Source organism: Astatotilapia calliptera, chromosome 4 (genome assembly GCF_900246225.1).
Source record: "Astatotilapia calliptera chromosome 4, fAstCal1.2, whole genome shotgun sequence".
Classification (NCBI taxonomy): Eukaryota; Metazoa; Chordata; class Actinopteri; order Cichliformes; family Cichlidae; genus Astatotilapia; species Astatotilapia calliptera.
In genome coordinates, this window is record NC_039305.1 from 22199981 (window position 1) to 22226823 (window position 26843).

The 26843-nt window shown below is 41.6% G+C and overlaps 1 protein-coding gene across 2 annotated transcripts in view; it reads left to right on the forward strand.

The window, feature by feature from the left end:
• Window positions 1-26843, forward strand: part of prkcbb (protein kinase C, beta b) — a 105325-nt gene that overhangs the window by 67196 nt on the left and 11286 nt on the right. The window contains exons 10-17 of one of the 2 annotated variants that reach the window (XM_026165482.1): window positions 498-671; window positions 2534-2625; window positions 3627-3689; window positions 4666-4804; window positions 8296-8376; window positions 8925-9032; window positions 15939-16079; window positions 20833-25649. In XM_026165482.1, coding sequence (XP_026021267.1) covers window positions 498-671; window positions 2534-2625; window positions 3627-3689; window positions 4666-4804; window positions 8296-8376; window positions 8925-9032; window positions 15939-16079; window positions 20833-21009 — 975 coding nt within the window. In that variant the 3' untranslated portion in view covers window positions 21010-25649. Of the gene's footprint in view, window positions 1-497; window positions 672-2533; window positions 2626-3626; window positions 3690-4665; window positions 4805-8295; window positions 8377-8924; window positions 9033-15938; window positions 16080-20832; window positions 25650-26843 lie in introns of those variants that run through there. The other variant, XM_026165483.1, reaches the window with a different exon arrangement.

A 26843-nucleotide genomic window follows, 5' to 3' on the forward strand; every position in this document is an offset into this window, starting at 1 on the left:
TTGAACACAGATTTTGTGGCTTACAGAACAGGCCGTTAAAAAATGTCTCGATTACGATTAATTTTTGTTATCTCGCACAAATTGTACCCATGTAATGTATGTGATGTATAAAAATGGCTTTGAGTGACTCTGTAAGAGGCTTCACATCATCCAATTTTCCTCTTTCTCTCCTTTCTTATTCCCCTGGTTATTTCGCCTCCATTGGCGTCTTGAAAAGTGATGAATCGGTTTCTCTTTGTCTTTTTTCTCTTTATTTCTTACTTTGACTGTCTAACCCAAAACAGTCAGAGAAGCTTTCCTTCATCGCTCTGATCCTTTATCCCCGTCCTTCACAATACCTCCCCTGTTTCTCCTGTTTCTCCTTTTCTCTCTCTGTTTCTTTCCCTTCTTTGTTGGTACAGAGCCATGACAGCAGCTGTGAGCCTTAAAGATTTTGAATATTGATGAATTCATCTTCTCGCATTTCCCACATGTTCTTTGTTCGCCCTCTCTCTAAGGTGATGCTGGCAGAGCGCAAAGGAACCGAGGACTTGTACGCTGTAAAGATCCTGAAGAAGGACGTCGTGATCCAAGATGATGACGTAGAGTGCACCATGGTGGAGAAGAGAGTGCTAGCTTTATCTGGAAAGCCCCCGTTCTTAACACAGCTGCACTCTACCTTCCAGACTATGGTGAGTGGGCCGACATGTTCCCACCGAATATATCTCACTGAGATATATTCATTTTATTTTATACAAACTTAAAAGCTGCCCTGTTTTAACTTGTCACTCCTTAAATTTAATTGGCACTTTCAGAATATACTGTCATGTTCACCATCATGGATCTCAAACAAGTAATAGACATTAATACCAATGCTGAAGCTAACACTTTTTTAGGTACACCTTGTTTTCACCTTGAGAATTTCCTTCATTCTTCATGGCACAGATTTAACCGGGTCATGGAAACATTCCTTATTTATTCTGGTCCATGTTGACATGGCTGCATCACACATGTTAATCTCCCATCTCACCACAACTCACTGTTGCATTCAAGAAACCATGATTTGAGCTTTGTGACACAGTGTGTTATCCTGAGGATGGTGCACTGTAGGCAAAAAGGCTGCTAAGTTGGTACTAAAGGGCCCACAGTGTGCCAAGAAATACTATTACACCCCCACACAAGGCAGGAGGAATCTGAGGTTTCATGTTGTTTATGCTAAATTCTGACCTTCAACACTAATCAGACCAATGCTTTTCAAATATTTTAATCCAGTTTTGTTAAGATTGTGTGATTTGTATTCTCAGTTTCCTGTTCTTAACAGGAAACAACAAACACTCCACATTCAAAGTCACCTAAATCCCATTTCGCCCCCTTTATGATGCTCAGTTTGGAGTTCAGCAGGTCACCTGCACCGTGTCTACATGCCTGAGTGCATAGAGCTGCTGCCATGTGATTGGCTAACTGGATATTTGCATTAACAAGTAGTTGAACAGGTGTAGCTTCTAAAGTGGTGGTCTTTGTATTTGGAAGGAATTTTAGACCCGGTTTCTCAAAATGTAATTTGTACTTTAACTTTATATTGTGTATCTTTTATTTATTCGTTTTGTTATTCAGTCTACATGGATTATATTAACCTTTCAGTGGAAAAATGTGGAGTTTTTTGTTTTTTTAATATATCTGGTTACACATGCTACCAAACACAAGAACTACAACCTAAAAAAAACATCTGGAGTGACTGCTTACCTGTTGTCCCAAGTTTACAGCTGGAATGCACAAACTTTATAATGTGCATTAGTCCTAATGATGAGTCAGCAGAGGGGTAAATATAGCTCTCCTGCTTCATTAACACTCATCTCTGCATTCTCACTGATTAGTGATGTGTTGTAAATGCATTTGAATGACAAAAGTAAATAAAACCGATCTGATACTGACACACACACCTACACACACACACACATTTTGTACATCAAATTCAGTTATTACATGCAGGCAGTTACAATGCAATTACAATCATGCATGCACACATCCATACAGTAATATGGCGCCTATGCAGTGCATACGCAAGTACAGTTAAACCACACACACTCACACACACACACAGATACTATAGGCTCGCACACAGAACAAGCAACTGCTCATAAGACTTATCAGGGAGTACAGACTCTAACACTAAAAAACTTCGCAATAAACTCCAGAACACACAGACACACACACCAAATCCCTCCACATTTTCTCACTTACTGAAACTTATTGGCAATTTCTGTAGATAATGGAGGACTACAGGTCCCTAAATTGATGTCACCGTGTTCCCTCAGTTGAAGACTTATTGGATCCACCGACAACCCAATCACCACTTTTCTCCCCGTCCTCCTCACTTCCTCTGTCATATTTTCTGCATCTCTCCTCTGATCTTCTCTCAATTCGCGCATCAAACTCACAGCAGTCCCTTCCACTTCCACAGTATTTTACGCTCCTTTGACCTCTCATCCATTTTTATTAACGTGCACTTTGTGACCTGTCTTTCTCTGCTTGCCCTTCTACGCCCCCTCCACAGGACCGTTTGTATTTTGTCATGGAGTACATAAACGGCGGAGATCTCATGTATCAGATACAGCAGGTCGGCAAGTTCAAAGAACCTCACGCTGTGTGAGTACACACACACACACAGACAGAAAATCAGAGCCCCGTGAAAGCAGGTGTTTCACACTTTAGTAATACCTGTTTAAATCGTGGTGAATAAGCCATCATCAGCTTGACTGGTGATGGATGAGCAATCCCAGCAGAGCCCGGAGGTGAAATATGTTGTTTGCCCCCAATGCAGCTTGCTGCTCTGAAGAGCTTCAAAGAAATGAAAGTAATCCAGCAGCTCCTGAGAGTTTTCAGTGCATGGCGCAGTACCTCCAGAACTGCAGAATATAATTACGGTGGCTGGCGAGATCGCTGGTGTCAAGCCCAACCAGCAGGCTGACACATTTGACAAGTGGGGCTGTCGGTGTCGAGCGAGAGCTGTTGAGGAGTTAGCCCTTCATGTAATTCATAGAGAATTAAAGTTTCTTCCCTATGGCTGAAGGTTCAGACTGCAGAGGGGGTAAGTCGAAGTACACGAGGAACTCTTTTAACTAAGGCCATCAGCTTGTTCGCTCTCTTTTTTTTATTAAACAGGAAATCCTTCTCCACGGATGATTAAATTGCTTTGAACTTCAGTGTTGCAGAGTCTTTTTGTATATTGAGAGCTTCAGTATTTATTCTTTAATGCTGCTGCTCATCATTCTGAGCACAGAAAGAACATCTAATTAGCTCCAAACGGGCTCTGCACAGTTTTCACAACCAAATGACTCTTGCTGTCTTTAAAATGCGCTTTTTAAACGCAGAGAGCGCATGCACGCCCGCGCAAGCGTGGCCGACTGTGCGGTCTGTCCGTCCAGACCTCTGCCGCTGATCTTATCAGTTGCTTGCTGGCCTTGAAGAGACAGGAGTGACCTTTACTCTGACACGCGCATACACGCACACAAATGATCTGTTTTCCTGCTGTCCTTTTTCTCGGCCTCTGTCTAATTGCCGTTGTTGTTGCCGTTTGTGTTTTTTGTGTGTGTGTGTGTGTGTGTGTGCGTGTGTGCGTGTGTGTGTGTGTGTGTGTGTGTGTGCAGATTCTACGCTGCAGAGATAGCGATTGGTCTGTTTTTCCTACATCAAAAGGGCATCATCTACAGGTAACATCCATAACACAACCTACTAAACGCAGAACATTAACCAAATATAGCTGAGCTCACACAGTAGTACGTACCTGAAATAGTGCAAATGAAATCCACGGTGTGTCTTTTTTCCAGTTTCCCCCTGTCTGCTCCTCTCCAGCGTATGTCGGCAATTTCTTCCTGTTAAAAGGGAGTTTTTCCTTCCCACTGTCGCCAAGTGCTTGCTCATAGGAGGTAGTTTGATTGTTCGGGATTTCTTTGCATTATTCTAGGCTCTTTATCTTACAGTATAAAGCGCCTCGAGGCGGCTGCTGATGTGATTTGGCGCTATATAAATAAAACTGAACTGAACTGAATGAATTACTGCCATGTGCCAAATATACTCTTATACAATATGGAAGTTTATAAAATCAGGAAGTTTCAGAGTGAATTTGTGACTTGTCAGTAAAGTAAAGTTTCTTTCAGCACAGTATTAGCAGCTAGGATAATTAAAATGAACCTGTTGTGCTCATTTCCAGCACTGTTGTGTTCTTCTTGGACTACTAGAGAAGTTTTGTATGACTGGCAGTTCAAAATAGTCTTAATTTGTTAGAGTGATGTCAGTTTGATCACTACTGGTGTATTGCTACAAGCCAAAGGTGAATGTGAGCTATTCAGTACTATATATGTTTTATTATAAGGTACTTCACAAATGTAAAAGAAATGAGAAACAATGTAAATTTAACCTTTCTTCACATCTAACACATTGTTTGGACTAACGCAGGCATTCACTTCAACATGAGCTGGAAGTTGTACATAATGTAGATCCATCTGTAATGTTCAGAAAGGGTTGTACAGTCGAACTGATGCAGTCTCAATAGCTGAGGATCACATTTCACAAACCTTTTGAGCCTCTAAATTGAATTGTAATACAGATTTGCCGTTTCGAGTATCGATGCCAAGTTATGTTGATTAGTCTGTTGTTCCTTTTTGACTTTGCTTCACCCTCTCACAGAGACCTGAAGCTGGACAATGTAATGCTGGACTGTGAGGGCCACATTAAAATAGCAGACTTTGGCATGTGTAAAGAGAATATGAATGATGGAATCACAACCAAGACCTTCTGTGGCACACCGGATTACATTGCTCCTGAGGTAAAGTGTGTGTGAGAGTGATGGTGGTTGGATCTGTTGTATTGATCTCTCACTGTTCTCCTGCAGTAGCTACACAGCTCAAAAAGAGGCTAAATAAAACTTTTATTTTGGAAAAAACTTTGCTTTCTTGCAGACAACTAGAAGAGAATACTCTCGTGTTTGCATGTATGTAGCTGGAGCCATGCTTTACTTATTAATAGTACTTCTGTCCTAATGTAACAGGAGCACTTTCTAAAGCTCACTAAAATACTACATTAAATTTGTCTAATTTGTTAAAATACCCAAAGCTGAAAATGACACATTTCAGTTTTGCACCGGTTTTTGTGCCAGACTATTTCTTGGCCAGAAGCAGGGATTTCCTCAAGTCTTGCCGTCTTTTTATGTAACACTCAGCAGAAACGCCAACGAGCATCTCTCCATGAAAATAAACTCTCCCTTAAAGTGTCGGTGGTAGTTTGGTAGTTCTATTAGCTGGAATACATAATGATACTTTAATTGCATTTCAGCCTCACTATCAGTTTGCTCTCATGTCAGTCAGCCCATGTAGTCTAAACGTCCCTCAAAATTAACTGACTGTGTAGGTATTATATTTGGGAACATTATTACCTCCTGGATTCACACAATAAAAAAGCCTTTCAGTAAATTTACTGCACTCTGCTAAAGTAAATAGTTCTACCACTGTGAACTTGGTAAGTCAAATCAAAAATCAAATGAAATTCAAATTCAAATTTTATTTGTCACGTACACAGTCATACACAGTACGATATGTAGTGAAATGCTTGGACAACTGCTCGTGACCTAAAGAAAACAAAAAAGGAAAAGGCTATGAATAAGATAGGAAATAAATATGAAAAATTAAAAAGGGTAAATTTAACTAGGAAGGAATAAAATATAAATTAAGGTTAAAAATGAAATAACTGTACAACACAAATTAGAATGAAGGGTAAATTTAACTGGGAAGAATAAGATAAAATATATAAATTAAAGTTGAAAATAAAATAACTGTACAACAAAATACACAATATAGAACTATATAAGAATGTATGAAGAAATCTAAATATAAATAAATATATACACAATAACAGCAGCATATACACAATAACAGCAGCGTGATTTAAGTAATGAAGTGAAAACAATGTCCAGAATGTCCAGTGTGTGTGTAAGAACCATATGTGTGGGTCAGTACTGTGTGGTGGTGTGATTGAGAGACCGTATCGCCTGCGGGAAGAAGCTCCTCCTCAGTCTCTCTGTGTTGGTCTTCAGGGAGCGGAATCGCTTTCCTGACCTCAGCAGAGAGAACAGTCTGTTGTTGGGATGGCTGAGGTCCTTCACCATCTTCCTGGCCTTGGTCCAGCACCGCCTGCTGTAGATTGAGTGCAGGTCAGGGAGCTCGGAGCGGATGGTGCGCTCAGCTGACCGCACAACCCTCTGTAGAGCTCGTCTGTCCTGCATGGTGCTGTTCCCGAACCAGGTTAAGATGTTTCCCGTCAGGATGCTCTCTATGGTGCAGGAGTAAAAGTTCCTGAGCACCTTGGAGGGCAGTTGGAAGTCTCTCAAGCGTCTGAGGTGGTAGAGACGCTGTCGGGCCTTTTTCACCACGGTGTTGATGTGACAGGACCATGACAGGTCCTGCGTGATGTGAACTCCGAGGTATTTGAAGCTGTCCACTCTCTCCACTGGGCACTCGTTGATGACGGGGGTCTGGTAGTTCCTCTCCTGCTTAGTGCTGAAGTCCACTATCAGCTCCTTTGTCTTACTGACGTTTAGAAGGAGGTTGTTCCTCTGGCACCAGTTCTCCAGATTCCTAATCTCCTTCAGGTAGGCCGTCTCGTTGTTATCAGAGATCAGGCCCACCACGACGGTGTCGTCAGCAAACTTGATGATGGTGGTGGAGCTGGTAGTGGCCACGCAGTCATATGTGTACAGAGAGTACAGCAGGGGGCTCAGAACACACCCCTGGGGGGCTCCAGTGCTGAGAGTGGTGGAGGCTGAGACATGTCCGCCCATCCTTACTGCCTGTGGTCTGCCAGTTAGGAAGTTGGAGATCCACAGACACATAGATGAGGTGAGTCCCAGATGCTCCAGCTTGGTGGTGAGTGTGGAGGGAATTATGGTGTTAAATGCAGAGCTGTAGTCTATGAAGAGCATTTTAACATAATTCCCCCTTCTAGTGTCCAAGTGAGTGAGTGATGTGTGGAGGAGATGAGAGATGGCATCGTCTGTGGAACGATTTGGACGGTAAGCGAACTGTAGTGGGTCCAGTGTGTCTGGTAGTGAAGAAATGATGAAGTCTCTGACCAGGCGTTCAAAGCACTTCATCACTACTGAGGTGAGGGCTACAGAGCGATAGTCATTGAGAGAAGCAGGGTGGGGTTTCTTCGGGACAGGAACAATGATGGACTCTTTGAAGCATGTGGGGATCACCGACTGAGATAAAGAGATGTTGAATATCTCAGTGAACACAGGAGCTAGCTGGTATCTCTGAGGATACGACCTGGGATGCCGTCTGGTCCTGCTGCTTTCCTGGTGTTCACTCTCTTGAAGGCTCTCCTTACTTCATGCTCGGAGATGACGAGCACGTTTCCGGTGCTGGCAGTATCTTCCTGTCTGCAGCCGTTAGCGCCGCTAACACTAGCATTGTTGGAGTCAGTTGCAGGTGTGGTGCACACGTCTTACTTTTGATCCATAAAACTCATAAAGCTCATCTTGCACGTGAAGCAGGTGTTTTTCTAATTGATTTTTTTCTCATACAAAATAAATGTGGTGCACAAAAGTCTTTCACAAAATAGTATCTGCAGTGTTGTCTACAGTCCACAAAATGCCTGTACTGGTTTAAAAAAAATGCTGCTCTGCCCCTTAAGTGCTCGTTAAGTATCGGCAGTAACCCTGTGGGGACGCGTACTGTGCTTGTATTACAAATAACAAGAAAAAGTGAAGTCTAATTTTAAGCACTTTTAAAAATACAGCAGCTGTTGTACAAAATGAGTAAAATACATAAAAACAATTAAAAAAAAGAGAGCATAAATAAATAAAGCAGCACAAATACAAAGGGATCAGAACTTAAAAATAGATTTCAAAGCATCTAAAAGCCAAACCTGATCTCCTCTGGGTTTTAGTAGTTTAGTTTTGAGTATTTGACCAGCAGACCTCAGTAACCTAGTGGGAGTGTGCAAAGTCAAAAGATCAGAGAGGTCAACCCAACCCAGTGCGATGCATCCAAAACAAACAATAAAATCTTAAAATGATTTCTAAACCTGACTCACTGGCAGCCGGTGTAGGGGGAGCCAGTATGGGTGATATGTGGTCTCCCAGTTAATAGCCAATAACGCTTGATGGAAAGAACGACTTATCACTGTTGACTTTTTTTTTTTTTTTTTGACTGGAGCTATTGTTTAACAGATAGGATCATTTTCTTTAATGCTGACTACCTTTGTATCATAGACTGAAGCGATGACTGCAGCATTTCTGAACAATGTGTCTCCTATGCTCAGATTATAGCCTACCAGCCTTACGGGAAATCTGTGGACTGGTGGGCCTTTGGCGTCTTGCTCTACGAGATGCTGGCTGGACAGGTTGGTCTGTGTGTGTGTGTGTGTGTGTGTGTGTGTGTGTGTGTGTGTGTGTGTGTGTGTGTGTGTGTGTGTGTGTGTGTGTGTGTGTGTGTGTGTGTGTGTATTTGTGTGTGTTCCTGTGTCTGTGTGTGAGAGAGAGAGAGTGGGTAATTGCACAAAGGATTTATTAATCTTGGTTAAGGAAAAAAAAATATAACACCATCTTTGGATCTACATGAATGTGTGATTCACGCTCCTTTCAGAGCAGCGTTTTGTATTCACGGCTGAGTGTGAATAAAAACAAACACTCCTGATCTCAGCCTTTAAAATGTGACACTGTGTAATGAAAGGTTAGCTATTAAATTATATGCTATAATGAGATTTTCTCTCGTGGCATTAATAATTGTTAAGATGTGACATTTTGAAATTCTGAATATTTCATTTAGAGGCCTGCAGCTTTTAGATTCTTGGGAGAAAAAAGCTGCTTTTAATGAATGAATCAAGTATCCTCTATTTGTCCTGTGCTGCCTTCTGCTTCTCCTCACTCATTTCTCTCCTGTCCTCTCAAGCCTCCATTTGACGGAGAGGATGAAGATGAGTTATTTCAGTCAATCATGGAGCACCACGTCTCCTATCCCAAGTCAATGTCCAAGGAGGCTGTCGCTATCTGTAAAGGGGTGAGTGTACGAAAAACACACACACGCACAAAGCACGCTTTAAGCCGCGAGTCCTTGCCCGTCTCTCAAGCTCAACCTCGCTCCCTCCTCGCAAACTCACTCTCCCGCTTTCTGTCTCGCTTCCCGTATCCTCCTGACACTCTTCCCTCTTGAACACAAACATGCCGAGGAGAGAACGAGGAAGGGATTAAATCCGCTTGAGGAAAGGATGCGGGAAGAGGGAGGAGGGTGAAAGGAGGAAAAGAAGGAGACATCAAAATTATCTGCATAATTAAATCCATTGTGGTGGAACATTTATTTGGAGCGAAACAACATTGTTCCCCTCTCGCTATCTTCCCCACTTCCATCTCGCCCGCCGTCTCTGTCGTAGCGCTGTCCTCGTCCATCCTTCCCCTCGCGCTCTGCAGTGTCCATTGTCAAGCTATTGTTGTGCCTTTTTTTTTCATTGTACATCCCCTCTATCTCTTTATCACACACACATACACACACATTAGATGGCTCTAATAGCTTGAGCCTGTGCAGTTGGCTGTAGAAACCTTTTCAGAATAGACTGGCCAGGCCTGATTGCTGCACTCGGATTATTTGTGTTTTGCGGACACACAGTTTGTGTCACACACCCTTCGTCACATACCAAAAAACTGGAGAGAGAAAAAAATATCAATAAAATATTATGTTATCTTTTGAAGTTCTGCAGTACCCACAGAAAGCACCTACACATTAACATCAGTGTGTAGCGCGAGCGTGGATGAGGACACACACGCACACATTTGTTCCAGCATGACCTGAGTCATACATCCTCCTACTAAATTTAAAGGCAAAGGCATTCATAGGTAAATTACTGACAAGTACGTTCGCTGCATTACAAACGCCCACACTGGCTGTGTTATGTATTAGTGATGATTACCGGGTTGTAGTGCTGCAACAGTGCATCCTCAGTGGAGCATGAAAGCTCGCCTCCGTCCACCCCCAGAGCTCCCTCTGCACCCTGCTAGGACTGCCTGAGTTAACTCAGAGTGTGTGTGTGTGTGTGTGTGTGTGTGTGTGTGTGTGTGTGTGTGTGTGTGTGTGTGTGTGTGTGTGTGTGTGTGTGTGTGTGAGAGAGAGAGAGAGAGAGAGAGTCTCGGTGTGTATGTGAAGACAACATGAAGGCTTCATTTTAAATGCTACAAGATAATTCCATTATTCTGTTCATAAAGTGGATTTTTTCAGTGCTTTGCTTGATGCGTTCTGTCTACATGCTGGACGCTACCTTAAATAACCTGTTGTTGTAATGGGAAAATTACCACAGTTCAAGTAATCATTTTTAATAGAAGGTGATCATTTCTTGACAAGAATGAGAAGTAGTCTGATTAAAAGCAAGCATACTGATTGCAGTGTGCCTGACTCTCATCTGTTTTCAGTTTGTGTGAACAGAGATACAGGTCTCTCTGCCTCACCTCCTTCAAAACAGAAAGCTGAATGTCTTAGGCTTCAAATAATTGAAAATAACTAAGTCCATGCCAGCCAAATAAAAGCAACACTGCACGCCTCCGATCCATTATCAGATGATTAGCGCACTTTCAGGTATTAAAAGTCCAACTCTGCTGAAGTTGCGGCACGATTTCACAGCATCTCAGTAATCTGAGTTCAAACAAGAAGTAAATAGTTTAATTCTTGCCAGCATGCAGTGTTTTAATAGGCTGGTGTATTTAGATCAAATGCTTAAAAATTGTGTGTGTGTGTGGGTGTGTGTGAGGGGAGGTGGAGAGGGTTAGGACATGTGTGGAGAGGGAGTGATCATTTCCACTCCCCTGCTTCCACCCAATCAAGCATCCATATTTTATAGCCAGCAATGGGCAACCCGCACACAAACACACACACACATACTCTGTTCCAGTGTGTTTTGTAGCGCTGCAGTGTTAGGTACATGATTTGTTCAACTTCATTTGATTCTACAGCAAAGAGTAATTGCTCAGATGTGTCCTCACAAAAGCGAACACAGGTGCACACAAAAGCACAAAAGTGTTTTCTGCCACTGTTCTCTTTCTGCACTAACCACAGGAAGCTTTGTGAATGAAATCTCTGGGCCTCATGAGGACAGTCGCAAGTATGAAGTTTATTCATTCATCCATTTTCTTCCACTTATCCAATTCAGGGTTGCAGGGGGGCGCTGGAGCCTATCCCAGCTGCCATAACACAAAGAGACAGACAACCATTCACACTCAGATTCACACCTGTGGGCAATTTAGAATCACCATTTAATGTAACCCCACTAGCTGCATGTCTTTGGATTGTGGGAGGAAGCAGGAGTACCCGGAGAGAACCCACACAGTGTTGGGACAGTGGCAGGGGGAGTGTGACTGGGGCGGTACACCTGTCAAACAGCGGTCCTGAGATCAGAGAGGACAGAAACTTCCCATGGAGCAGACGGGCAAATGAAAAGCAGGGCCGCATGATCCGTCTGAGTTTTGGGGTTTTAAGTAGGAGGCGTCAGAAATGTTACCACAGTGATAACTGGCCTGTGGCAGCCAAGAGTTCATAGTGATGTCACCCTTGGTGGCACCAAGAACCTGCAACCTGGGAGCACGTGGCCCTTCTCTCCATCCATCCAGCACTGTGTTATTTGTTTGTTTGGCCTGGTTATTTTAGGTTTTACACCATACAACATTATGCATCCTTAACATTGAATCCCCCATCCAAATACTGACACATAGATAACACTCTTTAGCACACCTCATGAAATATTATGGTTTTTAACCCCATTCAGTTAATAAATTGTTTGTCATGGCCCTCGAGCCAGACTGTCACACTACTGATGATGTGTTGCTGCAATAGCAATCCTGCTCTGTATGAGAGGAACCGCGGGTTGGTGTATGTGTTTGGTGTGAAGCTACCCTCTGAAGGGTTATTACCGAACGCCTCTAAGTCAGAATCCTGCCTAGATGCATTGATATCGCAGCGCTGTGGATCTTCAGTTGATCTCAGTCTCAGATGGCCCATCTCCAACATTGCAATCATGTAAATGATTTCCATCTGCATGGGATGGGTCCCTTCTGTGCTTACATGGAAAGCCAGAGGCAGGGAGAGCAGCAGCAAGGTCCTCCATGCAGAAAAAATGGAGGCATTAGTGAGAACAGAAATGATACCAAGTCAAATACAGCATGAAAAGGAGCTGGGGTGGAGGTGGGTTGCAAAGTGGCTTGCGTGTATTCATTAAAGAAGTTAGCCTACCAACACACATACACAGAGCCCGCTCTATGTATGTTTTACTAATTGGATGCATACAAATGTATACATACAAATGCAGCCAGCTGTACTCCGAGATATTTGTGGAAACTTAAAATATTGGTGACTTATTGGGTTAAAACTGGAAGCATACCCTTCAAAATGAAGACTGCAGATGTACATGGTTAGTATAGGCAGATAACTTTATTCCTGTTGATCTATGAGAGTTTCAGGTATTTAATCAAATCCAAGGGAAATTACATTATACATTGACAGCATGTCAAACTAGTGTTTGCCAGATGGTAATTGCCCATTAGTATAGAGATGAGGGAAATCCTGTCATTTTCACATATGCCATTATTATCCGCAGTCAGTGGCCCAATTTTAGTTTGGCTGCTATGTGGTCGACTGAATACGATGCTCTGTCTTTCTCCTGATGAGTGAAAAAGGGTTCGTTCATATTCACTGCAGTTTTTCTTTACAGAAAACTAGCTGCTGTACCTGTACCTACTGTTCAATAGGTGACAAGTTTGGGGTTTCACTTTTAAAATGAAGTCACTAAAGGGATTTTAATCTACTGTAGGACAGCTGTGTTTTTTAAATGTGCCTTAAAACTGTTGCTACATGACAAGAGTCAGATTATAACACACTGATGTACAAATAACTGACAAATGTGATTCTTCAGGTCTTTGACACTGTCCAGCTGTCTGTTCATTCAGCCTATGACAGCAGGGTTAGACTCCAGTGCCCGGTGACCCTAAACCAATGGCCACAGCATCTGAATCAACTCACTTTCATACAAATCAGACAACTCCCAGCATTAGTGGTCAGGTACACCTGTATATATATATATCGCTATGCCTGTTACTTTAGGTAGAGAAAGTGGATTTGTGTGCGCGCCCATGCATTATGAGCTGCCAATGTGTTTCATGCAGATTCATGCGCATGTGCAAGCAGTGCAAGATTGACTGACCCCTGGAAAATGTTATTCTTGCTGCAATGTAATGAGTTATGACTGCTGCTCCTAAGGGAGGCACGCCCCACCCACACACACACTCACTGTAGCATCACTCCCCCATGGAGGTTTTGTGTGGACAGACATTATAAACGGTCTTTAATTACGCCTGCGGATGACTACTGTGGCAAAAGAGGAAAGAAAGACAACAGTTATTCATTTGTCTGCAGGCTGTTACTTGGTGGCTTGTATTTGCTCCCCAGGGAGAGGCATGCAAGATGACAGTAAAATGGAAGGATGGTTAAAATTAAGGATTAAGAAACTCTAATAACTATAATGAGCTTTTTCATAAACAGCAATGAAAGTGGAAGAATTGTGGTTTAAACCCAGGGCAGGAATCAGGAATAAATGAGATGAAACTTTAATGATTCCAAAGGGGAAATTTGGGGCACTGGAGCAGCACACTGTTGAGCACAGATCAGATTTAGACTCCTCTTGCAGGTTAGTAATATGGCTCCTACTTCCTTTATGTAACTGTGTGTACACATGAAAATAAAAAGTTGTAAAATCATGAGTTTCCTGAAGTGTAGTTTCCTGCAGATCATTTGTAACTTGGAAACGGTTAACACTTAAAACAACATTTTTCCTTTGGCAAAGACGAAATGATTAAACAGCTCGTTTAATGTTTTGGCAACACCAGAAGCATTGCTCCAGGGCTTGTAATGTTAGCTGTCGGATCACTATATCATTTTGATCCACACTAAAATATCTCAACAGCTCTTCAGTGGATTGCAGTGAAGTTTTTTGCAGACATTATGAGTTCTTGTATTCTAATTGCATTTAGACTAATGATCCACAACACCTATATAAAAGTCAAAAAGCATCACCAATTGGTTTTTGAAGCCTGGAGTCCTAGCTGCAGGATTATGACTGAACACCTCTAAGTCAGAATCCTTCCTACATGCACTGATGCCATATTAGCAGACTGGTCATCATCTTTGTGATTACTTTGGTCACCAGTAGTTTGTATGAAAGACGGTAACTTTTCTGCAAACACTCACCAGCTACTCGCCAAGCAGTAGTGAAAAAGTGAAAAGTGTGACACACACCATGAACAAAGTAAACCCTTTCAAAACACGGTGGTTGCAGCAGTAAGGCGCAGTTTCATTAGCACATGGCGAGTAGTTTGACATCAGTGATCTGCCATGGACCAAAGCAATCACAACCCACATAGCAGACACGTCTGACCCGGATCTGATGTCAAGCCAGCACTGCTGGCTGACTTCGGGCATGGTAAGTGGTATGTCATCCAGATATGGGCCAGGCCTGGCGTAGATGGCACTGTTTATGTGATGCCATGCCACATCTGGCCTGGTTGTAGTTTGGTGTATGTGGCCAAGGCTCATAGAAAACAGGTCTTCCCCGGATCCGGCATCAAGTTGGCACTTCTGACTGACCCTATGTCATGGCAGGGTGTATGTCAACCAGATGTGTGTCAGGTCTGGCAATGATGTCAATGTTTATGCTATGGCATGCCATATCTGGCCCGATTGTGGTTTGGTGTATGTGGCCCAGGCCCATAGAAAACAGGTCTTCCCTGGATCCGGCATCAAGCTGGCACTTCTGAGTGACTGGTGTCATGGCAGGGTGTATGTCAACCAGATGTGGGCCAGATCTGGCAATGATGGCACTATTTATGTTCCTATTTTCCTATTTTAGTTAGAAGACCCACATGCCATGTTGCAATACTATACTGCTACGGTGGCCAATGTTTCAAATGCAGGTTTGACAGGTTTGTGAGTGTACACTTTATCCAAAACCTAGTGAGGGTTTACTCATGTTTACCACTGGGTGGCTGTAGCTCAGGCGGTAGAGCAGGTCACCTACTGATCGGAAGGTTAGTGGTTCGATCCCTGGCACCTCCAGTTTGCCTGTCAAGAGTATGAATGTAGTTAGGAAGCACTCAGTTTAGAGGTAGTGTGTGAATGTGGCATGTAGAGCACTTTGAGTAATGTGGGGAGTAGAAAAGCGCTGTATAAGAATCAGTCTAAAGAGTTTTGTCTTTTGCACTATTATGTTCCGGCCAGACATGAAACTGTTCTGGACCACCACAAGACCACTGGTGTGTCTGCAACTGGCCTTGTGCTGGCCCATGTGCGGATTACCACTGGCAAACTTGATCTGGGCCACCAAAGGGCCGTCATTCTTTGCGGTATGTGGACCATGTGTAACCACATTGTGTGGGCCAGATCCGGGCCATACCAATTTTGCTATGTGGGAAGGAGGTTTTTGGTGAAAAACCCTCTTTTAGACTGATTTCACCTACGCTGCAGCCGGCAACTTAAACCAACCAATCAGGAACCACAGATTTTTCATTAGTTATCAAAAGTTGCCAGGGAGATGCCAACTTGTCTCTTGGCCTTGACTTTATTTTCTCAGTTATAGCTTAAATCTAGTGCCAGTTAGCAATTACAATGCACTGTTCTCTGAAACTATGACGGTGAGCGTGGTAAACATCATATTTGCTAAACATCAATATGTTAGTATTGTAAATGTAAGGTTTACTTCACAGCACAGATGCATGAAAATGCAGCCTCACAGAGATGCTAATGTGGCTACTAGCTTTTTTTGCAGTGTCAAGACTACCAGAAAGGTAGAAAGATGAATAAGCATTCACTTAAAAAAACAAACAAAAAAAAAGCAAGGTGGACACACAGTAATCGTTTCTCTTCTCCATGTCTGCACAGCTGATGACAAAGCATCCAGCGAAACGCCTGGGCTGTGGTCCTGAGGGGGAGAGAGACATCAGAGAGCACAGCTTCTTCCGCTACATGGACTGGGAGAAACTGGAGAACAAGGAGGTGCAACCACCCTTCAAACCGAGAGCTGTAAGTCCGTCCCCGCCAAACCCGACATGACCGCAGATAAGCATGTGCAAGTCACAAGTCGCACAATAATAAGTGCGCAAAATACTCTTTGACCGGAGTAGAGACGTGGAGTTTAATTCATTAGAGGTTAAACTCATAATAAAAACTCTCTCTTCTCTTCTTTTATTCTAATTTCCTTCTTCCTATTTTCTTTCAACAACTACCTTTCTCTTGGCTTACTCATCTTTTCACTATCAATGTGATGTTTCTGTCTCTTTCCTTTCCTTTAATTTGGGACAATGCACACAGGTAAGTCTCGAAATGGTGCTCATGATGTTGACAGTGATGCTGAAGGATGTGTGGCGATGAGGGCAGCGTCGGTGATGATAACAATGCCGGGGATGTTGATGGCGAAAACACTAAAAGAGGCTCAGTGATGAACGTGGGCTAGATGAAAATATACTGGACATTGACTGCACTTTTGGATGCACATGCAGAAAATTGGCAGCTACAGTTTGGTGCCGTTGAAATAAAAGAGCGTTTGGTTTCTCTGAGGTTAGCCTGAGTTTAGACTAAACCTCCAGGGGATAATAAGTCCGTACAGAGCAAATGTGTTTGTGTTGTTCGTTGTTAGACGACTTCTTTTTTTTTTAACTTACGACAAAACAAGTTTGATCATGAGCCGAGTCAGAATGATGTCATCTAATACTCACACAAACCCCAGCCACGCAGCCTGAGGCTACAGTGCTGCTAAAGAGTTTTTCAGAGTTGAGCTTTTCCTGCAGCCTGCGGTGTGTGTGCATGCGTGTGTGTTGGACCAGTAATACTGCAGTGTGTCTCTTTATTCAGGACGTGTACGTTCTCGTGTGGTAGAGGTCTCCATTAGGATCTGGCTTTTTTTTTTTTTAAGACTTAGACGTGTTTCTGCAGAGTCACACCGTCTATTGTCTAAGCTCTTCTCATCGCTACTTTTTCTCCCTTTCTCTTCATCTCTCTCTTTGTTCTGTTTGATCTCGTCTCTCCAACATCTTGTATCTTTCTCACCCCTGCCCCGTCACTTGCTGTTTTCTCTCTTACTGCCTTTGAGTGGCAATAATAAATAGGTTTGGAACCATTGCGTTTACGCCACATCAAAGTTTAGCTCGGTTTAGCATCTGAAGGCAGTTCTTTGATCTTTTATGGTGCTATGTTGCCAGATTTCTTTCAGTAACCTGTGATGGGTTTTGTCTCTGTGTTATTTTAAGGAGGCTCTCCTTTTATTTCTCACTAAAAGCCTTATCACCACGAAGATGTGCGGCAAAAAGAAAAACAAAACAAATTCCCTGAAACTTGAATTATTTTATCTTTAACTCATAAGAGTTTAATCTTTAATCTTTTGTACAGTACTGTGTAAAAGTCTTGAGCTACCCCTCATATATGGAAATACAATCTATAAACAAAAACAGAGTTTTAACTCTCTTAGGCAGCTTTCTTGTCAGTAGTCTTTAGGAATAGTTCTCCAGACTTCTTGAAGGACATTCAAAGCTCTTCTTTGGATGTTTGCTGCCTTTTCTTCTATTCTCTGCCAAGATGATCCCACACTGCTTCGATCATGTCGAGGTCTGGGCTCTGGGGAGGCCAATCCATGACTGATAGTGTTCCACTGTTTATTTTGCTCTGCAGGTTTGCTTTGGCTGCCTCTGAAGTGTTTTTGGGATCACTGTTAAGCAAAAGAATGAAATCATTTCCAATCACACGCTTTCCAGATGGTAGTTTTTTATGTTCATAATTCAATTTTGACAAGATCCCCAACCTCACTGGCTGAAATTAGGCACCAAACCAGAGCCTCCTCCATGTTTTACAGATGCAGACGCTCACTCTTTGAACCAGAAATCTCAAATTTGGATTCATCACTCCATAAGATCTGTTGCCACTAACTTTCAGTCCAGTTCTTGTGTAATTTAACATATCACAGCCTTTTCTCCCTGTTTCCCTTCCTTAAGAATCGCTTCTTGTCACCCACTCTTCCACCAAGACTATTTCCACCCAGAAATGCCAAGTTTTTGACCGATAGCTTTTTGGAATTGACCTTGCTGGTGCAAAAATACCGTTTGATGCCCTTCAAACTGCTTTATCTTGGTCATTGATGCTGAATGATGTGTTTTTCTAACAGGCTACTAACAGGAAAGTGCCTAAAATACAAATTAAAACTGTTTCTTTGTCTGAGTAGACAAAAGACTGATTCTTGAGTTGAGTAGTTTTTATGCTTGAATGATTCATAGGCCAGTATTCAGTGGTCTATCAAAAAAAGAAATTCTCAGAAAATGGTTAGAAACAAGAACTCAACTGAAAATTAGGGAAAAAGCAGCCAAAAAAAAATGTTTAAAACTTCAGAAAACCCGGAGAACTCTTGCTCAGGACCACTTAAAAAAAAGACAAGAGAAAAAACAATTCCTCTGAGTTTAAATGTAAAGAAATGAGGGGTTACTCAAAACCTCTGTACAGTACTGTATGTTTTATTTACAATATAACTCATAATACTAATCATTAGCATTATGATTATCTTTTACATTTTCCTTATGCAACACATTGTTTACTTTATTCATAATAAACAAAATTCTTATGCTTATTTTGCATTAAAAAAAATGTGAAAAGGAGCCGTTTTAATGAGGAAATAATAGCATGGAAAAATAATTTGTAGGAGACAGACAAACATTTATAGTAAGTTTGTTTCTTTGATGCTGTTTTGGTGTGGGTTGTTGTTTCTGGAGGATATTTGATTCCAATAGGCCTTATTGGTTTGATCAGGAATTAATTTGTTAATATTTTGTTGATTTTTGTCAGTTTGTGGCTTTATGTGCTACTGATGCTTTAATGAATTAGCTGACAAACAGGAGCTGATGAATTAATGAATGACTGACCGATCATCCAACAGACAGACTGACTGGCTGCCTCCTTCATCCACCTGACATCTAAAAAATGTTCCAAATACCATTTTGTTTGGTAGTTACTGTATCGCTGTGCCGTGTTTCCACTCATCTGTCTTTTCAGCAACCCAGTGTCTGTCTTTTTCTCCATCATCCTCACAAAGATATTATCCATCCATCCATCTTCCCACTACTCCATCCATCAAGCCATCTGTCCTTTCATCTACACATTTTATTTGTCCTCTATGTTCACGGTTTTTTCGTATATATTTATTTGCATGCTCTGTGGGAAGTCTCAAATGAAACCTGGAGTGCACTACAAAAATCTTACAGTAGTATACAGTTTAAACTATTACAACTTCTAAATAATATAGTAACTAATACTTTTGTCCAGTTTTTTTTTTTTTCTTCTAAACGGACAATTCCCAAAATGAACCCCGTTACCTCCATGGTGTCCCTCGGGTTGTGGCTCTTTGACTTTCCATAAACTTCTAAACTTTGTGGCACTCATTTTATTTCCCTTCTCGGCTGATTTTTCCCATCTGCCTCCCCAAACAGGTTAAACAAATGTGAGTAATTAGCTGCAAATACTACTGACCCTGGCGTATTTCTCATTTCACATTATTTCCCCAAACTATAAACACTTTGGCTTAATTTCATTAGGTTTTTTTGGAGTTGCAGAGATTTAATGAGTTTGTAGTTTTCCTCTGGGTGATGTTGTCAGAGGACACTGAATCCTTGTTGTGTTAATTAAAGCTCAGTGCAGTGATGGAGATGGGGGCGGGGGCAGGAAGTAGCTCAGCCCACCGTCCCTGTGAGGGATACTGCCGGGAAAAATATAGTTTTCAAGTTAATAACCAGTTTTATGTACTTAGATGGAAACGCATCTCAAGGGTATATAAGCTTGATTTGGCTTCCCAATGGTCAGAGGAAGGAAAAGGACGAGAAAACAGATTCCATCTGATGTAAATTGGACACTACGTAGAGGAGATGATTTCACTCTGGCACCAGTTATGTCTTTGTAAGTGCTGACTGTTGCCGAGACTCAGATTGGATCATGAAAGCCACATGTCAAGGGTTTCAGTTAAGTGTCACATGTAGGATATTGTGAAGGTTAGTAAATTATTTTGGCAAACTGCACATTTCCTAAGCAAAAATCCAGAGCCTTTTTTCCCCAGTCCTGATGATCTGATTTGGTCTATCAAATCTCTGCAGGTCTCCACGGCTGCAGCATATAATTAACCCACAATTACACCAATAATTATCTTGTGGCTTTAAGCCTTTTCTAGTGCGGCTGTTTAGAAATCCATTTAAATCCAAGTTTTGCAACCGCTGTCCTTAAAAGAAAGCAGAAAAATCTGTTTGTTTGTTTGTTTTTGCCAAATAAAGGGGAAAAGTCCACACGCCATGCATTAATGCTTGCATGGTCACCAGTTCGGTGTAGTGCACTTCCATAGGCTGTTTGAGACTTCAGTAACCTTGTTTGGAAGTTTGAGTTGAAAATGCTTCAAATATTTGAAAAAGGGAAAGCATACCTGAGGCGTGCTTCATTTATCTTCTCCAAGAAGTGATTTACTCTTTTCTTTTTTCACTTCTAATTAAAAAATGGCATTTTATGCATGACTAATGGAGAGTTAAATCAAGCGCACCCCAAGTACTGCCACTTGTTCTGATATTTGAAACCTTGTTCAAAGTGATGTCATCTCACACCCTGGTTCAACCTGCCATCCCCCCCTTCTTTTGTTTTCCTCTCCTTCTACCCCCCACCCAACTTTGATCCATCCACTCCTATCCATTCCCACTCTTCCCCTTCCCAAATCCCCCCCTGCCTTGTACTCCATCCCTCCCCGCCCTCCCTCCCTTAACAGTGTGGACGAGATGCCGAAAACTTTGACCGTTTTTTCACACGCCACCCGCCAGTGCTGACCCCTCCCGATGAGGAAGTGATTCAGAATCTGGACCAAGACGAGTTCCAGGGATTCTCCTTTATCAACCCAGAGTTCACAGGAAATGCTGCTGCCACCACTGCCACCGAGCAGGCTTGATTACAGCTCACGCATGGACACATGGACACACACGCAAACATACACAACTGTTTCTTCAGGATCAATCCCTACCTAACCCTGAGATACACGCACGCATGCGCAAACGTGCCATCTTAAATTTCTGATGATTTCTGATGATTGTGTCGTTAAACTGACAGACAAAGTAAGGTTTTATGAGAAGAACACACATTGTTCACACTGTTGCAGCTTGGATAATTTGTTGGCCCCTTCTTGAGATTTAAAAGCTTGATTTCGTGTGCTGTAGCACGATTTAATTACAGATTTCATTGAGAGCTTTGGATAAATGCATTTATACAAATTTGTCACGATTAAACACAATCAAATCACAGCTGTAACTTAGTACAGTGCAGCATACAGTATGCAGTTAGCCTTTTCTTAGCACTGAGAGGGTTATTACTATACATCAATCATCCGCAACATTAAAACCACCTGGCTTTTATTGCCTAAATCCCTCTCATGTCACCAGAACAGCTCTGACTCATTGCAGACACACAAGAGTCCCTGAGATGTCCTGTGATATCGAGCACCAAGATGTCAGCAGCAGATCGTGTAAGTTAGATCTGGGGAATTTGGAAGTTAAGACCTTGAGCTCTTTAAAAGCATTCCTGAAGACGTTTTGCAGCATTATGCTGCAAAGTCAAAAGCTGCTGGTGTGTTATTCATTTCTGCTGTCGGTGGTTTAAGTGTTGCGGATGATCGTTCTAAACCAGTTTAGAACAATAGCGTGCATGACACAGTACATACCAAGAAGCATCTGACGTGCTTTCTAAATCTGTCTTTTTTTGTATCTTGGGTGATTTTCAAATTGTGTTGCTTGCAGTGTGAACAAAGAGTTTGGGTTTAATTTAGCATGCGCAATCAGATAAAGGATTAGAAATTAATTAGGATCTTTTAAAGTTCATAAATCATGGATTTCGAAACCGAGGGACCAAAATAATTGGATTTCATATAGCACAGTTAGGGTGTGACTAAAAGGGTGATTATATTTTAATAAATGCATTTACTAAAACTTTTACAATCTAACTATAGGATTTCACAACTAAACAACCGCGAGACGTCCTGTGTAACATAGCTTTGGCACTCCATTTTCTAACTTTTATTCAGGTGGGAAATGTGATTTAGCTTTTCTTTTACCCATTCCTCAGCTTTTCCAGTGCATTTTGATAAGCCTATAATTTTAGTGTGCTTCTTAGTGGGCTTATATTAATAATAGTGTCTGTGTGTTTATACCTATAAACTGGAATGCTTGACATGCATGCATGAGTTTCTATATCAAGAGTAGCCCTGGACCTTATCTCCCAACTGCATTTTAGCATATTTGCTCATGGAGTATTATTTTAATAATTAATACTGTGAGTTTTCAGGTTTGTACCACAAATATCAGATTGCATGTAATTTCTGTCCATAAAAAATGCTGTTGGGAAATGTAGTCTTTACCGAGGGTTTGAGTCAGACAAATAGATAATGCCATTTCTTGTACTCTGATCTGATGTCTGTTAAGCAGTATTTAAGCGATGAAAAAGACTAGCAGTTATTTCTTTGTGTTTTATAAAAGCATGATTCCAATATCTGACCATTTGTTTACAGTGTGTGTGTGTGTGTGTGTGTGTGTGTGTGTGTGTGTGTGTGTGTGTGTGTGTGTGTGTGTGTGTGTGTGTGTGTCGGTATAAGCGTGTTTGTGTTAGGGAACAAGTACTGTCTATGCAAACACACTTATGTGTTTGCATTTTTGTGAGTCCATACAACCTTTTACTTTTGTTAGCGTGGTAAATGTCGGCAGCCCTCTTTAAATCGAGCAGTATTAATGTGGTAGAGGCAGAATAGAAAAATCTATTTGCATTTTAGGAAAGAAATAAAAGAAATTAGAATAAAATGTTTTACTAGCAGTCAAAAAGGTACATCTCTTTCTAGTCACAAGAGTGATCCAAACCCTTTAGAGACCAGTTGGCAACCTCTCGCAACCTCCGGTCACTAGGACTGGTTGGCAAGTGGTTGGTAACAGTTGCTAGGTGAAATCGGTCACAAAGAGGGTGCTACAACAAAAACTTGATCCTTGATTGCCACAGTCACCCACAGTTTGCAAAGAAGACACTGGCTTCTTTGCAAACAGTCTCCAACTACTTTCTGACTGGCAGTGAAACTTGAAGTAAATTTGCCACAAACTGGAGACAGTTTGGCCTTTCTAGTTTTGCATTGCACTTCTCATGGTTTCACTGCTTCAGTTGGTGAGAGTTTGAAGAAAAGTTTTAAAGGTGAGCAACGCAATCCCAAGAAGGTTTTTGGTGCAGCATCATCGTATACCTCTTTTAGATCAAGTTCACATAGCAGTGCATCAATCAATCTCTAGCACCAACCAGTTGACGAGTCTCCACTCATATCCACTAATATCTACTGGTATCCACTAGTATCCTCTCATCAAGTGGTTGATGCTAGGGGTCACAGGTTGGTCTCTAGGTCTGTGCGGCTAGGGCTTTAGAAAGTCCAAAAAAATTTTAGTTTGGATGAACAGTGATGCCAAATTCCACCTCTGTAGACCTTGGAAAGCACCACCTCAAACACACAGCTGATTTGCAGGTTAGGATTTCTTGTCTGAAAGTCAAAAGTGGGCCCAGGTCTCTGCTGTCAAAATGCATGTTTAAGTCCTTGAGCATCTTTAAAAGTCACTTAGCCTATGAAAAGTTTCTTTAAGGACAGAGAAACAGAAAATCAGAACAATATATCAGGCTTTCCTGGGTTTTTGGTCTACTTTTCTAGAAGTAGGAGTTGAGGTTTAACCCACTGTGATTTGCTGTCTGTGTTTGCCATAAGAATAACTGGGACAGAAGGTAATGTTACAGTAGGCCTGCTGAAGTAGAAAACTCTGTGTTTTCTCTTTTGTTTTCCCTAGCAAGCAATAATCCTGTTAGTGATTTACATATTGAGGTGGTGAGGTTAGCAGTACGTCTGTTCAGCTCAGGCTTTGTGTCTCTTTGACTCTAGCCACTTATTAAAGAGGGACAGTGGAGGAGGTCGTTGGGGGGGTTTGTTTGTCTGCAAAGTTGGTGCGTTAACACTCTGGTTCAGTAACTTTCTTCTTGTATATCTGCAGCTGATGGTTTTTGTTCTGGTGGCAGTTGGAGGTCTTCAGGCATCCACTTGATCAGAGTTGAATGGGATCTTTATAATGCATAGTTTAAATGTTAATTATTGTTATTGCCATCAAACGTAACTCTTTAAAATGAGTTTAGGAGAAAATATCAAGGTTTTTTTTTTTTTAATTGACCTTACTTGAGATTGGGTAGAATATATCCTCTATGTCCCCACCAAAGTATTGAAAGTCTTGGTGCAGGAGGTACCATTTACTTGCAGATCCACTTATTATTTGATAGCCAAAAAAGCAACTGCAGGAATGTTTAGATCCAGTATAATTATCCTATTCAAATATAATTCCCTTTTGTGAAAATTATTTGGCACACCTGGATGTTTGCTTAGGTTTAGGGGTTCATCATTTATACTGGGATTAGGTGATAGATTGCAATTATCCTGTCGGCTTCGGTCCAAACAAGCGATGCTAGCAGATTGTAGAGGTTTGTGCACTGCGTAGAAATGCTATCATACAGTAAATTCACTTGAATGAGTGGCAGCTATCAGTGATGCTAAGAAGCTTTAAAAGATAACAGTAAATTAATCATATGTGACAGCTATACTCACAGTAATGTCTGATTTAGCTATAGTTGCACATACTCTGGGCTTCTTCAATGATTGTAATTTTCTTAATTCATTACTTTTTTTAAAAAAATGGTAGATATAAAAGAGCCCTGTCGCCTACAGATAGAGTTAAGGTTGTGTCTAAGGTGAGGAAGGGTTAGCAGGAAACTGACATCGCTAAGATTTTTTATCATCATCATTTTGTCGCAGAATACTGTAACACACGGTCCCTCTAATCCAATCAGATGCGAGCAGAGACAGAGGCCTATAATATACCGTAATTTGGCTTTTGATTAAAGCGGTCTCGTTTGGATGTCTTTTGAGTTTAAATGCTGAGTTCAGCAGGGGAGAACATTTCAGTTTTCTATCGTTTTTCTTGAGTGTGAATGAAAATGTGTTTTATGACTCGATGTCGCCTGTGTCTACTTTCTATGTCGAACCTCCATTGTCAGTATTTATTTCAGCCACTGAAATCTAACAGCAACAGCAACTATAGAAATATATATAATGAAACATATATATTACTGTTAAAAACTGATATATACATATAATTATACATGTGGAGGGGAAGAGAAGTCTTGCTCCAGGATTTGTGTCTGTTTCGATGATTCCTTCCTGCTGAAGGAGAAGCAAAAAAGGACTGTGCATGAAAAAAACAACTTTTTTTAACCTTTTTTTATTAGTTAGATATGATATATATTTAACATATTAGGATGATCCATGTTTCTGTGTCAGCAGTGCTTCAAAGACTGTGTGATTCCAGCTACTGTTATTAACGTTATGTATGAGCATAGGTATATACTGAAAAAAGGAAAGAAAAAAATGCTTTAAAAATGCTTTCCATGTGCCATTCTTTTTTCTTTTCTTTTTTTTTTGCTTGTTTTTCAAGAAAAGCCGACATACCCAAAATAAAGAATTTCAATGACGCATTACAAGATGTTTAGTGTGTTTTCGAGTGCACTGTGTACGTTTTAATCTGCTGCAGGAACTGTCTGTGGCTCCGTGGCTCCATGCTTTCATATTTTTTATTTCAGCCCCTCATTTACTTGCTCTTTATTCGTGTCATTCTCACACAAACGCACGCTCCGTTTCTGTCCGTGGAGACCGAACTGATTTGATTTTAAAAGAGAATGACGGGACGGAGGACAGTGAGAGAGAGCAAAGGAGGTAAGAAGACAGAGAGATTAGAGTGATGAGGGCTGACAGACGGGGGTTTTGCTGAGCAATTGGAAAAGAGAAACAATATAAGATGAAAAGGAGAGGGCGGCATTGAACAACAATGAAGGGAGGCAAGAAGAAAAAAGCATTAAGAAGGGACAGTGGCTGGGAGAATAAGATGGAGGGAGGGGACAAGGAAGCGAAGCGAGGCTCCACGAAGCAATGCAGGCGGCTACGACAGGCTGTGCATATTTCATGGCTGCCACTTATCATAAGAGCCTTTTCCTGATGGGGGAGCGTAGGTCTGATGACTTCAAGGAAATAACATGCAGAACACGGCCTACATATACACAGCCCTGCTGAGCCACTCAGCCGCTTCTCACCGCCTCTAAAGCTGCTCGCAATCCACTGTAGTCAAGCAGCTGCTGCTCCTGCACATTTACTTTTAATAACTGTATCGTGCACCGTTTATTTCTCTTAGTCCATTTCAGTGTCAACAAGTGTGGAGACCGGCTAGATGCAGAGTTTGTGAACCATGTCTGACCTGTGCTAGAGTGTGATGGGAAAACAAATACAGCACCAGGAATGCTTCTGGCTGTTCATAAACCCAGTGAAGCTTCAAAATCCAAGAATGAAGAGTAAAATCAGGCTAGTTAGGCTTAACGGTTAATGAGAATGGTAAAAAAGATGCCCGATGTCCTGTGAGAAACATCAATGAATCATCTACATCGGTTCTAGTTTTTGCTGGATCGAGCATTGAACATGTGACCGGTGTTCCATGGTAACAACAGCTGCTTTTTAGTGTTAAACAAACCTGATGAGGCTTTCACCCGACCTCAGATATGCATAAAATACTGTATATGTATGGGCTCAAAATGTGGTCATAAATATTTTGTACTTGTAAATCAGGATTTGTATGTGTAAAAAGAATTTGTGTATGTATAAAAAAGATTTGTGTGTGGACTTAG